The sequence below is a fragment of the Grus americana genome, chromosome 8 (genome assembly GCF_028858705.1).
Source record: "Grus americana isolate bGruAme1 chromosome 8, bGruAme1.mat, whole genome shotgun sequence".
NCBI classification, from domain to species: Eukaryota; Metazoa; Chordata; class Aves; order Gruiformes; family Gruidae; genus Grus; species Grus americana.
In genome coordinates, this window is record NC_072859.1 from 12,383,250 (window position 1) to 12,397,890 (window position 14,641).

Here is a 14,641-nt window from a genome sequence, read left to right on the forward strand (position 1 = left end):
AGAGAGGAAGGACTACGTATGATTTTTAGTTCCAGGTAGTCCTCTGTGGATCTTGATCAGCCCGTGATTTGTGGTAACCTCGTCTTTTTCTGGTAGAGTCTCTGCATCTTCTTTCAGAATTAGAATTTCAAGTTTTGTAGTGAATAGCTTTGGTTTTCAGGCTTCCATTGAGGAATATGTAGTGAATGTACAGTTGCACTGGTTAAACTACTGATTTCCAGTGTAGTCAAAGCTTTCTAAAAAATCTGTTATTTTTCCATCTACTTTTGTGATTTAGGCTGAATCAGTCTTAACAGATTTAAGCCAAATCAGTGCAAATCCTATGTGAGAAACAAATGTTTCATCCAAAGACCTGAATTCTTAAAACGTTTTTTAAAATTAGTTTAAACAGTGCAACTTTTTGCGTGAAGGTAAAACACTAACGCCGTAGTATCACTTTCAATTTAATGTGTCATAAATCCACACTGCTAGCAAAAGCTAACCTGTCAAGAAGAAATGTTTGCAGCAGGATCAGCTTCTTGATCCAATTAATGCAGTTAATGCACAGCTGCATGAACACAAATGATGGTGCAAGGAAGACAGCAGAAGTTTATTCCTGTTAATATAAAGTGCCAGTTCAGCAGCCATTGGATTCCCATTATCTTGTCCAAGAGATTTCAACTTGTCTTTATCTTTTTTTAAGTGCCTTTACAAAGCGTATATTTACAAATCTTATAGTCTATTTGAATTTAAACTTGATTATCTTCAGTCTTTCAGCCTCTTGAATTATATTCATAGTCATCTCAACCCTAGTTTCAGCTAAGTGGACAAATAAAAATATATATTGGATTGCTAGTGTTCAGTTCTGTTTGTACTGTTACGGAGAGCTAGTCTTTGGAATTGAAAGTAATGTGTGCTTTTTTCCAAAGACTAGTTCTTCAGCCTATCACTAAATAGATATTGATGGACCTTTGCGTCCAAGTCTGAAATACATTTCACCTTTGGAAATCAAATAAGAATGTTCCTGTCAGCGTTAAGAAGAATGATAGGCAGCCCCGGTCTGATCCATTTACCTAAACACTTGCTTTATGATAAGGTTTAGAATTCCTGTTGCAGTTGAAAAATAATTGTTTCCAAATTCATGTACTTTTCCATACATTGACTATATTTCAGTGAGGTGAAGAGAAACTGAACTCTATGGAAAGTGCTTTAGTTGGTGTGACTGAAATGCTAGAGCCAGACATGAACATGCATCTCGTAGTTCATTTCTCTAAGTGGCTTTGGGATTCTCCAGTGTAAATGTCCAGTTAAATGGAGGAGAATATTGAGAATAGTCATATTACTAATGCACACCCTTTCATGTACAATAGCTTTTTTACATAGAAGCTTTGTTTCATTACTGCAGTTATTTTAAGGGTTTTGTAGAAGTGCAGTATTTTAACAACTGCATAAAATAATAAGCTTCTGTAGCAGTTTTTTGCATAGTAGTTTTGAAACTATTTTTTTCACCATTTCCAGAAAATATTTCTCTTCATTTAAAAAAAAAAAAAATTCTTTCCTGCACTTTGGTAATTGGTTGGAGTGTTTGGGTTTTTTAATTTCTACAATTAAATCAATAGAGTGGTGAAGTTTTCTGTGTGTGAATTTATAATACTGCTACACAATTTTTTGTTTCCTTAATAGTAGAAGTATTATGCTAGACTAGTTACAGAAAAATTCACTGACTTTACTGTGCTTAGGATTAAGCTTTTAGGTCAAATTTTATATTTGTAAAACATTTTCTTTATAATTTGCTGTAGTATTTTTTGATCGCCTGTGAGTTTAGAATTGTATGTATCAATTCGGATCATTTCTCTGTCAGTAGCCAAAACTCCATCTACATTTCAGGTCATTGCACATCATGCAGCTGATGCTAATGTGATTTGTCATTGCAAAAATATAACTGCCTGCACCTCTTGTTCTGAAAACTGTCATATGATTGTTTAAAAATATTGTTAAATGTTATAAACATAACTGTTTGGCTTGAAGTAACTAATGCAAACTTCACTGCAATTGGTTGTACTGTACTACAGTGTGTTTATACCTTTTTTCATTGCTTTAGCTTCCCTGCTTCCCCATATGTGCTGCTGGAGTTCATTTTGATACTTGTGGTATCATGACTTCAAGTCTCAAATGAATTCTTCAGTCAGATTGCATATGTAGGGCACAATTAGATGTGTGAAAGCATTAAATAAAACTGCATTGATCTGACAATCTTACCTGTTCATGTGGGAAAATTATAATGTTGATCTACAAAAACTGCAGACATATTTCTCCACTGTTATTTCTGCTAATTAGTTCCATACACAGAGGTTACAGTGCACTAATGCTTACCATTAAATTACAATTCACTGTTACACAAAACTGAGAATGTTAAAGAAAATTGCTTTGTTAAAGTAATTTGTGAAATCTGATAAATTGTTCCTTTTTTTTTTTTCTTTGCTTTTTGCTTTTATTCTTTTTTCCTACTGCTTCCTCTGAAGTCTCCCACCAAATGGTTTTGGAAACTGGTTCCTGTAAGTTTGCCCAGCTGCTTCACTTTGATCAACTAGCTTATTTTGGGAATGGCTTTGTCCATGTCATGCTGGTCTAATCATTCATTTCATGTATCTCTACACGATAATTTTACAAGAGATTGCTCTGCAAAGATGTGCATAATAGTGCACCTTGTTTTGCAAGATAATCTGTGCAAAATAAATGTAAGGTATGAAGCTGGATAAGGAATTACTTTTCAAGCAGTCAAGTCCTCTATGGGTTTGAATAAGGCAGTGCTACCTGTAATTAACTAATGTCAAATGATCAGGGGTTTTGCAGACTACTTTTTTCATAAGATTCCAGTAAACATATGCTATTTGATACTGACTCTCTTTTTAAGAGACTTGCAGAAATAGTTTTTGATTGTTGATGCAAGATGGCATCAGAAATATTCTGATTTAACAATGTGCAATCATGACACCATTTGTTGAGAATTCCCTAATTTTTCAGCTGATTTAAGACTGCAGTTAATCTCTCCCCACACAAAGTAACCCAAAGCAGTCTACTTTTATTGAAACTAATTTCACTAAAAGCAATAAAAAGTAACTGTTCAGGACTGCCATAATAAAGTTTGTTTTCTCTCTGTGTCACTTTGGGATTATCATTACTTTCCTTTATCATATAGTAATTCACCCCTGAAATGTATTCAGATTGTTTATTCTACAACAGGTTTGGCTGGAAACAAAATAGTCAGCTGTTTAGGTACATGCAGAATTGCATACTTCTAGTCTGAATTCCAAAGAACTAATTCTGATCTATCTTTGATCTAAGGATTACCAAATAACTGATCTAGCAGTCCCTGAGATATTTGTTGTCATAGCTAGTAAGAGATTGTTTATACATTGCAAAGAGAATTAAAAATACAAGGCGGGTGCATATATGCAACAACAGAAGTTACTTGGTGTCTGGAAAAGCAATTTAAAAGTACTGTCTTCAGCAGACTAATCAGTATTCAAATTCATAACAGTTTATGCTATATGGGCAATTTCTCTATAATGCTATCTATTACAGTTGTGACACACAAATGCACTGCTTTTCAGAGTATAGTCCTTTAATTGTGTTTTGGAATAGATAGCATAATTAAATGGAGGGAATAATGCAAAAAATGGACTGTCTGTGATCAGAAATTTAAGCAGTGCTTGGGGGGTTTTTTTGGTCTCATTTCTACAAAATAAGGTGGCTACTTCAAAGCAGTTTCAGAATATGTTTTTGTTCTATTTTTGCCTAAGGTGTTAGTTTGCTAATGATTCTCTTCCATTGCATAAAAATGGTATTTAAATATAAGATATTCAATCTATTGAAAAGCTGTCTCCAATTTTCCTGCCAGTTGTCCATAAACAACTTGAACTAGTGGTATTTATGTTGCTTTGAGTGTGTTAGTTTGGTAGAGATACAGTTGAAACCCACATGCTACTGATGATATAGTAGGAAGGCAGTGGCTCACACTGCTCTAACAGTTCAACTAGTCTCCTGATATCTTCCCTTTACGTAGTGCAAGTGTTTCATAGTGAGGTAGACATTCCTGAGCATACAGGCAGATGAAAACTTACTCTGAGAAGTAAATTTATAACATGTTATCTACTATATGGTAAATGCATAAGAGTGTTCATTATTAATGATTAACTCAGAGTACACATGAGCACTTAAGATAGAGTAGCTGGCATGCTGTTGGTTCATCTTTAGCTGACCTTGTTTATATGCAAGCATCTCAGCTATACCTAGACTCGTTTACGTGGAATAAGCTCCAAGACATTAAATCAAGCTGGTTTAGGATCTCAGAAACAAGATGCCTGTATTAGCATTTATGTTTAAATTAGCACTAGAGCTTTATAATAACTCGAGGTTCATCTTTTGCATTATTGCATCCATATTTATTAGCAAACATAGCAACTGATGAGAAGAGTTGCTTCAAATTGAAGTTTAGTAAAAATGCAGTGCAATTACCAGTGTCTTATTTTTCAGTATCATTTCTTTTATCTTTTCAACCAAATTAAAACACAATGCCTCTTATATAACCTGACATGCTAGGTTCATTAGGGTATAAGTTTATTTTTCCTGAAGTAATGTGCCTGGCATACTCTCTACAATGAATTAAGTCCTCTTTTTAGGTCCACTTTAATGATATGACACAGTTTCCAGCATCTGCAGGCACTGTTCATAAGGCCAGTGAAGGCATCATTAAAGTGACAGTAGACTTTTTCACAGGATTTACTGTGCGAGACCGCTGTATTAACCATTTCAAATATTTTTGAACACTCCATTAAAAAGATGCTGTTTAAAGGAATATATAAATTATACAAGGGCCGTGATGTTAGAGTCCATCTGTATCCTGTATCTTTTATCATTATTTCATAATTAATTGTAATATTTCAGAGACTGAATTTCAGTCATTTTGAGGGGGAAGTACATGGACAAATTAACATGGTATTTGAAACTTACAGGATTTTCATCATAGTGGGTCATTGGATTGCCACAGAGTGAAAAAGAACAAACTTTCACTGCAAACATAATTGACCTATTTAATTAGAAATAATAGGAAGTATTGCTAACATAGGGAAAAGAATATTAATAATGCATGAAACACTAACATGATTTTGTTTACTATCAGTGAATATTTCCCATATGGCATTTTCATTTTTATACAGCATACTTGACACACAAATACCAGTACATTTCAAGTATGAAATAAAGACTAACTCTCAGGTTTTGGTTGGGTTTTTTTTAATATTAATTGGTTAAAGTATAAGTTCTCTGGGCCAAATACAAGCCCTTTATTTTTCTAGAATTGATGTGTCTACTGTTGCCAGATTAGACTTGTACTTTTTGGGCCAGTTAGAGGACACTGACGTTCACTAAAGATAATCCCATGTGATCCTTGACAGCAATCCAGTGACAGTAAGTATAGCCTTCAGGGTTAGTCTGTGGTTCCTCAGCCTTTTTTGCCAGCAAAGCTAGCTTAAACAATTCCCACCCCACCCATAAAACCTCCAGCCCTGCCCACTCATTCACTGCAGAAGCAAAGGAGGAGAGAGATGTAGCCAGATCACTGGTCTTACCACTCAGCCCCATCAGCAATTGCTCCAGCACAGCCAAAAGGTGGACAGTAGGAGATAGGAACTATCAGCTTCAGCTTTGCTGAGGAGTATAACATCCACAAAGGCTTCTTGGAGTTCCTACAGGGAGACTTCCAGATGAATGAAAATAGCATAAAATTAACTCAGAAACACTCTTGGCATCATAAGTAGTTTTGTGGTATGAGTAGAAAAGTAACCCTTCGGTACTGTTTTAAAAATAAGTCTTAGTGAATAATATTAACACATTAAAATCTGTATCACTTTCTTCCACCTCCATTTGTTTTCCCAGGAAGAACTGAAAAGAAACTAAGAATGATGAATACCACTTTTTTAAGTAAGCCCCCTCTCCCTCCAGGAAAAAAAGAAACCCATGAAAAATATATTCACTGCAGACAAATGCTATCTTGGTATTGTGAACTAATGATCTCTTTATATACCAAGATGTTTTTCAAAATGTTTCCTTTTATAACTGGGCCACTGCATGGTCATCACACTTGATCATTAATGCTTCTCTATGTTTACAACTGCTTAAAATAACACATTCTAGTAATAAAAAGGGAGTGGATCAAATGCAGATTTCCTCGTTTCTGAATTGATCATTGAGTCAGTTATATGAATGAGATTTTAGGCAAGATTCTTAGGTGTGTTAACCTCACAGTCATTTGACTTGCCAGTAAACTGAAGTTACACCAGATAAGGATTTGTCTCATTGTGTTTACACACAGATCATTTCTGATAGTATAACAGTGTGTTGAATGTAATTAAGGTATATGATGTTATACAGAGATAATCAAAATTTGATAGTTTTGAAGGAAAAGCTCAATATTAGCATTGTAGGTTCCTTTCCTCTTAAATATTGTTTATACCATTCAAAATGGGGCATAACATGAATAGTTTTAAGAACTTTAAAACTGCGAATATTCAGCTGTTTATTGAATACTGCTATTTGACTAACAGTGTAAAACCTGCAATATGCATCTCTTTCTTCATATGGTTCAGAGCCTTTGTCTCTCTAAATTTCTTTGTTCTATGTTGTAGGCTCGTTACAGGAAGGAGCAAACGTTGCTTAAGCAGCTGCCCTGCATTCCATTGGTGGAGAACCTGTTGAAAGATGGTACAGATGGTTGTGCTCTAGCAGCCCTGATCCACTTCTACTGTCCAGATATCGTTAAACTGGAGGGTATGTCTAACGTGTCTGTCAGCTTGTAAACATATGTCTGTAAAAGTTGAAATGTCTGTATTTGATAAGTGTGAAGGAAGGTGCTTAAATATGATATACCAGAGGCATATTTTGGGTGTTGTGGGTTTAATATTAACTTAGTGCCTATTTATTTTTACATTTAAATAAAAGGAACCAAGGTGTCCTTCCACGTTGTGCTTATTTTCATGTTATCATGCTAATATAAGCGTATTAAGATATATTGTTACAGATCTGACTGTGGCAACGCATTTGCCTTTGTGCTATGAAATTTGAAACCACCTGGAAAGGTCTTACTCTTGAAGCTGCATAAGTGCTTTCTTGTGAATCTGAGCAGTTACAGATATAAACCATGGAAGAGGTTAGAGTTAGTCAAGCTCTGCATAGCTGCACTGCATGGCAAATAGTTGCTCTGTGTTCTGGGCTTTTAGTTCACCTGATAGTTACCAATATCATTTGTAGAGTAAACAAAAACATGTAGTGTAGAATGCATTGGTGTCCTCCTGTTCTGTAATAGCAATTGTCGGTTATAATGAGCAGCTACATCTTGTTCTTTTGCTCAGTGGCCTGGTTAAAGTCATGTCTTCCTCTTGGCAACTAAGAGCCTCATGTAGTTGTAAAGTGTCTTGGCAGCTAACACCCATCATTTTCTGCCTGTGTTCTGTCCGTGATACCTTTGATGTCGTGGGAACACTTACACAGAAGCATCCTGAGAAATCCAGGAATATGAACAAGGGTATAAAGCTTGCTAAGGACTGAAACCTGGAATTCATCTGCACAACCACTTTATAGGAAGCTTCTAGCACAGTAGGCATTGAAGATGAAAGACACTAAGATGCATGTATTCACCATTCTTCTTCGGCTTGTGAATTTTGAAAAATACAACTTTCAATTTACATAGATGTTGCAGCCAAATATATGCTATTGTATGTGATTAGGGAAGAGTTAAAACTTGGGTAGTGTTGAATGGGGGTAACACCTGGTTCCTTCTTACTGTTCTAGCATGGCTAAAAGTATGGACAGACTGAAAAATGTTGTGCACCTTGTGTGACCGCATATATGCTTATCAGCAGATTTCTCCAGCATCTGACTTTAAACAAGACAAGGCACATGTCATCTTTGGAACTTTAGTTTTAATATTGTTCTTGGGTGTCCTGACATCCCTTTCCCTAAAGATATGTAAACGTGCATGTCATTGTCTCAGAAGTAAATTCAAAGGTATTCTGAAGTGACCAGAAACACTTTAAAAGACTTTGCCCATCTTCTTTGTATTTAAACATCATTTTTGATGCATGTTAAATTTCACTGAGATTTGGTTCTGTATTGGACTGAGAAAGGCAGGTAACAAAAATGCGTATGCAAAAATGCTTTAAAATGCATTAACAAAAAAGAAAAATATTAATCTAGAGTTCTGTGTAGTCTGGAATAGATTGTTTCTTCTCATTAAGACTTTATTTAACTTTCAAATCTAGGTTTACTTCAAGGAATACAGGACCAGAAAGGACTCCCTATGTCAATGAGTCAAGAAATTGGCTATTGTACAAAATTATATAATCCCTTTCATGAATTTATCATGTTTTATCTTAAAACATGTCTAACTCTCTAAAATCTGTACTCTTCTTACCCACTGTTGCAGTGCTCCATTTTTTACATGGTTTTAAGTCGTATTCTTGTTTTCTACCTAAATGCGCTTGTAGCCTGTCTACGTGCCTTTATTGTTCCTCCAGCAGTGCCCTTCGGCTTGATTAGCTTCTCCTAATCTGATGTCTACCTTTTCGATATATTTTCTTTCCCTTGTTTTGCCCAGGCTACTGAACCAAGCGTTTTCAGTCTCCCCTTCTGAAGTGGATTTCCATTCTCATTATTATCCTCACTAGTCTGCCTCTGCAACTAGTCCAGTTTTGGTTCATCTTTCTTGAATATGGATGGTTGTAATTGTACACAGAAATCCAGACTGGCATCTCATTACTGCTTTGTACAGTGCTTCTCTGTCACTACTGGAAATAATTTTTCTGATACATTTTAGCATTATGTTTGCTTTTTTTCCATAGCAGCATGATGCTGAAAGCTCATAGACATCTTTACGTTGGCTAATACACGATACCTTCCTACTCTGTATCACTTTCAACCAATGAATCACATTAGAATTTTATTAGATCCAAATCCATGACTGCATTTTGCATTACTAAATTTAATCCCATTTTGGGCAGTTTAATCAAACAGGTTGTTTCCATTGATAATCATCTGTGAGGTTGGGATGACGGAATATATCTTCATTCCTCAGGATGGGAATCCTTGTCCTGCTAGCATCAAAGTAAATTCCATGTCTGAAGAAATCTTTTAAACTAAACAATTTAAAACTGTTCTGTGCAGCTCTATCATACATTGTTGCTTTAGGAGTAAAATGTGATGCATGCTCTGGAAGTATATTTAATTTTCTGTTATTCAGTCCTTTTTACAAGGGCTGTCTTTTTTTCTAGGAAATTGTTATTGCTACTTAATTTTCCAAGAAGCAGTCATAAAAAGAGAACAGGAGGTTAGCTGAGGGTAAATAGTATTTAGAGAATACTGTATAACTACGCTAGTCTGTTCACTGCTACCACTTGTCTTTAAATAGCACTTTCAAACAGAGAATAGTAATTCATATATCAAAGGCTTCAGATCTTTGTAAAATCTCATATCAAACATCTACATCCACAAAAACAAATAGATAAGAATAAACTGATGCTGGGTTTTTTGGTGAAGATTTAGGGTTAATAGCATTAAAATGTCTTACCAGATCCCTGTGCGAAGACAAGGAACTAGTAGGTATGGAGAACTTTGTGAAAAAGCATACATTTCCTACTGCCATTGCTATATAGAAAATCTAACTGAAAAAAAAAACCAAACCATGTATATTAGTGATCAAATATAGTTTTTCATTATATGGAAATAGAAGTTAGAGCATAACCTCCATTTTCACAAAAGGCAAAGCAGAAAATAAACAAACTTGTCAATAGTGAAATAACACAATTCAGGTTTAGAAAAACATCTAAAGATATAAAACTGCAAAATAAAATGTAGAGTTGTCATTTCTTAAGTTTCTGAAATAGAAAAATAAAAGCCTTCAGGGGAAAAAAAAAACCAAGTCTGAATTTATCCAGAAAATGCTCCAGAATCCATCAAAGCAAAAAGCACTTTTTTGCACATCAGTAACTATATCTAATCTTTGCTTCTATTCTTCCTTTTTAGATATTTGTTTGAAAGAGACAATGTCTTTGGCTGACAGCTTGTATAACCTACAATTGATTCAAGAATTTTGTCAGGAATACCTTAACCAGTGTTGCCATTTCAGTCTTGAGGATATGCTCTATGCAGCTTCTTCAATAAAGGTAAAAGTAAATAAATAAAGGGAAATGCAAGCAGCATCCACAGAACTGTTTTGCTAATGATATATTTAGTAATTTTCTATCTGCTCCTGTATGGCTATATGAAAAAGCATGTTGCATCTCATGCTATAGCATACAACACACAGCAGCATGTAAAACCACCTTCTTTTGACAGTCATGTGGTTCTAGTAATTTCAAAGTATTTTAGAAAACGCACTTGCGAAAGTATTTATAAAAACTTTGATTTTGTGTGAAACTATTTCATACTTATCTTCTTTCTTATTAATTAATTGTTAGTTGAAGCATGTAATCTATAATATTTCTGTTAAAATGTAATAGTGATTTGCATTAGTTTTAATTTATTAAGGCTTTTACAAAAGGACAAAATATCGAAGAGTTGTTTATGGAATTATTACTCACCCTTCTTACTCATTTCTGTGTACACAATAATTTTATGGTTTAACCTTAAAGCTTTTTCGCTTTTATAAAAGTGTAAACTTCTGAGTTAATTTCGTTGAAAAATCTAATTGGTTTTATGCCCAGAACGTAAGCAGGAACACCATTCCAACAAATACAGTTGTTTGAATAAGCAATTAAGTGTTTTCAGTCATTCTAAGATTCTGCTCTTTTAGAAAGAAGGAAAAAAATACTTTTGCTTATTCTAGCATTTTTTAAGCCTGTGTGGAAAGACAAGGAGTAATCAAACTATTTCTTGCCTAATTGTAACTTTAATTTTTCATTGTGTTTTTCTAAGACTTTCTTCTATATAAAAGTTCATTTGCTTAAGATTCTTGTTGGCCTGCCTTTAGGGAATTAAATATTATTTTTATGGTGTCAGCATATCCATTGCAGACGGCATGTAATTGGTTTCTAAATATCTGGGTCATTTCAATGCTCTTATCTTTACAGCAATCTCACATGCTGAGTCAGAGGCTAGAGCCTGAATGCAACTTTGTTGTGTCCTGTAGGGTTGAACCCAATCCTTTTCAAATAAGTAATGAGTTGCCAGGGTGAGTAACGGCAGTAGGACCAGGCCTTGTCAGTCTAGACTACTTAGCTGCTGCTGTTTTATTTTGTGTATGCAAAGTTGCGTAAGTCACTGCTTTCAATCAGCTTTTGGTGTTTTTAAATTTCAGATACAGTAATCTACCTACCTACCAACTTGTAAAAAGCCTGCTGCATTGCAGTCTGTCTTGCCTGTAGTTTCCCAACATATGGTCCTACAACCATCTTCAATGATCTTGAGTAGAACTCCTTCACTGCATTTTGATTGTTTCTCTCTGCTTACAGATACATGGAATAAATGGAATTCATTATTCTTTGGTTTCACTTGTGACAATTAATAATACTGGTTTTTATAGTACACGTTTGAACTATTTCTCAAGGCAGTATGCACTATGAAGCTTCAATTTTAAAAAAGTAACTATATTAAATATTTTGTCAATATCCCAATGCACCAGACTTTACACTTCTAAAATGCTACAGACTCAGCAATTTTGCTGTTTCTGAACACTGTTTTTAGAGGGGATTTAGATTTCTTTCAAAGATTTAGAATATCTCTAGAACTGAGAAGGCCCTTTGTGATCATGTTTTTACAAGTTGCTGTGGTGTGGATACTTATTTAGATGTAAATGCTACAAAGAAAGGCTGCCAAGTTTTTCTTCTAAAACTTGGCACAGAAGCTTTGGCTAGTTCTATAAACTCTGTTTTTCCAGTGTTAAGAATTAATTTGCTTTCAAAATAAATTCACAGTTAAAGGAGCTCTTTCTTAATTTTCCAGTGCATCTGATTAGAGTAAGTTTTAATAGATGTACATATTCTCCAAAGAATTTTATTTTGACTTTGAAAAAAAACTTGTAAATGGATATTTTAAATATTATGCATTGATTTAAACTAGTTAGTAGAAGTCACCTTTATGTCAGTCTACAAGATTTACATAGAATCAAGTTTTAGGATTTATAGAAGCATGTGTCTTTGTTTCAGGTGTCCGTGTTAATCAGCAAAGATTTCTATTTGTTTTCAGGGTGACTCAGACTGCACAGTAGGTGGCACTACGCTTTTGGTTAAAAGTCTGTTACATTCATAGTGGTGACAGAAAGAATAAAAAGAACCAAACTGCTGATACATTACTGGACAAAGCCTCAATAAAAAAATGACAGCTGAGTTTTTGTAATGACTATGCTGTGCCTTGTGTGGTCCTAGAAATTACACTAGGTATCCTGACTTCATGCTAGTCCTTGAGAAGGAAGGGAGCAGAGCCTCTTTCTTTTAAAGTCATCAAGCACCAAGTGCATACCTTACATTCTTTACTGGGCACACTGCACTGTCCTGTTAATGTTAAATCAAGGTAGGTTGTAGATAGTACATGGTACAGAAATTTAGTGCAGGACTTGATCAAAGTGATTGTGCCCGCTTTTGGCTTTCTCATCAAAATGCACAGAAACAAAGTCAGCTTAATTTAAAACTTCTCTTAACAAACATCCGGAGTATTTCATATGGGCTCTCAGGTTTTGCAGCAGATGAAACTGTTGGCTTAGTTCTGTTTCAGCACAGAGGAGAAATAAGCTTTGGCTGGATTTCTAGACAGCTTTAATGTGTCACAATCAAATGAAGCAGAAAATAAGTTTTGTTGCTCCTCACTTGCCCATTTCTCCTCCTCTATGAAAAATACATTTGTGAAGTTCTTCATGAGATGTTTACGAACACAGAGCTACTGATGTTAAAGAAAAAAAATATTTGAATACATTCCATGGATGCTTGAGGCACTACCAAGGGACCATACTGGTTCCTGGTTGTTTTCCTTTGAGACAAGCAAACACAAGTAGAGAGACAGTACATACAAATAATCACAATATTTTCTGAATCCTCCCTGCATATTTAACACGAGGAAAGAATAGAGTGTCTTGGATCTCTCTTTAGTTGTGCAGATTGCGTTTTTGCCCTGATCCTCCCTCTTCCCTTTTCCTGTAAGCAGTTTTATCCTGAGACAAGATTTATTTTTTTTTTTAATATCTTGTTCTGTGCCGGTATCTGGGAAATTACATAGAACTGGAAGAGATTTTTTTTTTATTGTGTTTTGACACACACATGTTCTGCCTATCCAAAGAAAAAGTTTGTAGAAATAGAAGAACTTGCATGAAGTGCCATCACAGGAAGCACAAACTGCCCTGCAGAACAGTAAAGACTTCTTTATTGCTTTGGCGCAACAGTTGATTAGCACTGCCACATCAGTATATAGCATTTGTGGCTTGAATAAATGTCTTATGGAATGTATAATTTCTGAAAGGATGTTGTAAGGGACATGTATGGTCCCTGAATAGAAAGAAAAAAATGCGTCTCGCGTGTTCCATTTGTCACATGAGATATGTGTTGAAAGTATTTCTAAAAGAGGAAAAAAACATCTTTGGTTGTATTTGGTTATATTCCTTATTTTTAGATCATTCTCTGCCAGTTTGTTCTAGTAGGACTGCAGGGTTCAGACCTAAGAATAAGTCACTTACGAGATGTACTGTCAAAGAGCGTACTAATAGACAGCTTGAATCATTTGATGTTTACCATTATTTGAGACCTCACGTAGGAACTTGGCATTGAGTCAATTGACACACAGTTAATTATTGTCTTTTGTAAGTGTTCCTTAATCTGAACCTTCAAAAATGTGTGTGTGTTTATGGTTTTTTTTACATAGTGATCCTAAACTTTTGCTACTCATTTAAACATATTGTTGTACATTCCTTTCATTGATAAGGATTGAGGCACGGTGAGACACAGATCACAACCAATATTAGAACACCTTTTATTAATTCAACTGCTATTATTAATAGAATGAATCCATTATTAATGATTCACACAATGCATTCATTTTTATCGCACAGTTCACACACACACACACACACACACACTCTCAGTCATTTTTACTGTGTTGGAGGCCAAGTCAGTGGCCTTACAGAAGTAGGGGGTCATACTGGCTCACTGGTGGCTTTTGGGAAGGTATCCAGAAAGTCTCTCAAGGGGTCACTTGTCTCTTTAGGTGTTTATATACATAGAATCGTGTACTCTTTGTCTGCATATAGCAGCTACTGCCCTCATGGGTATGGTTAGGGTTATACAACCTGTTGTAGACACTAGCACGTGCTGATGGCCTTGTACAGATCTGGGCGAGTCCTGCTGTTCTGAGCGTCTGGGTTCTTGGGGAGTCAACAGGACCATGGGTCTGCAGCCTCTCAGTTCTTGGGAAACTTCTGTGTGCTGCCCCGCAGCATGGATGCTTGCTCTCTTTGGCTGCTGTTTTCTGATATCTGTAGAGTCTGTTCGCCCAAACTTGTGCAGAAGGCATGTTTATTCAGGATGAAAGCTTTCTGAAAGTGAAATGAAGCAAATTCGAGAGGTGATTGTTGTCTCTTGTCTGTGAAAGGCGTTCCTGTGACCTAAATGTGGGCCAGACTCTAAAC

At 35.4% G+C, this 14,641-nt stretch overlaps 1 protein-coding gene across 5 annotated transcripts in view; it reads left to right on the forward strand.

Annotated features, from left to right (window-relative positions):
* CAMSAP2 (calmodulin regulated spectrin associated protein family member 2) overlaps window positions 1–14,641 on the forward strand; it is an 89,190-nt gene that overhangs the window by 48,673 nt on the left and 25,876 nt on the right. For 3 of the 5 annotated variants that reach the window (XM_054833528.1, XM_054833530.1, XM_054833529.1), the window contains 2 exons: window positions 6,666–6,807; window positions 10,057–10,196. In XM_054833528.1, the coding sequence (XP_054689503.1) occupies window positions 6,666–6,807; window positions 10,057–10,196 (282 nt within the window). Of the gene's footprint in view, window positions 1–2,501; window positions 2,535–6,665; window positions 6,808–10,056; window positions 10,197–14,641 lie in introns of all 5 variants that reach the window. The other 2 variants (XM_054833526.1, XM_054833527.1) reach the window with 1 other exon arrangement.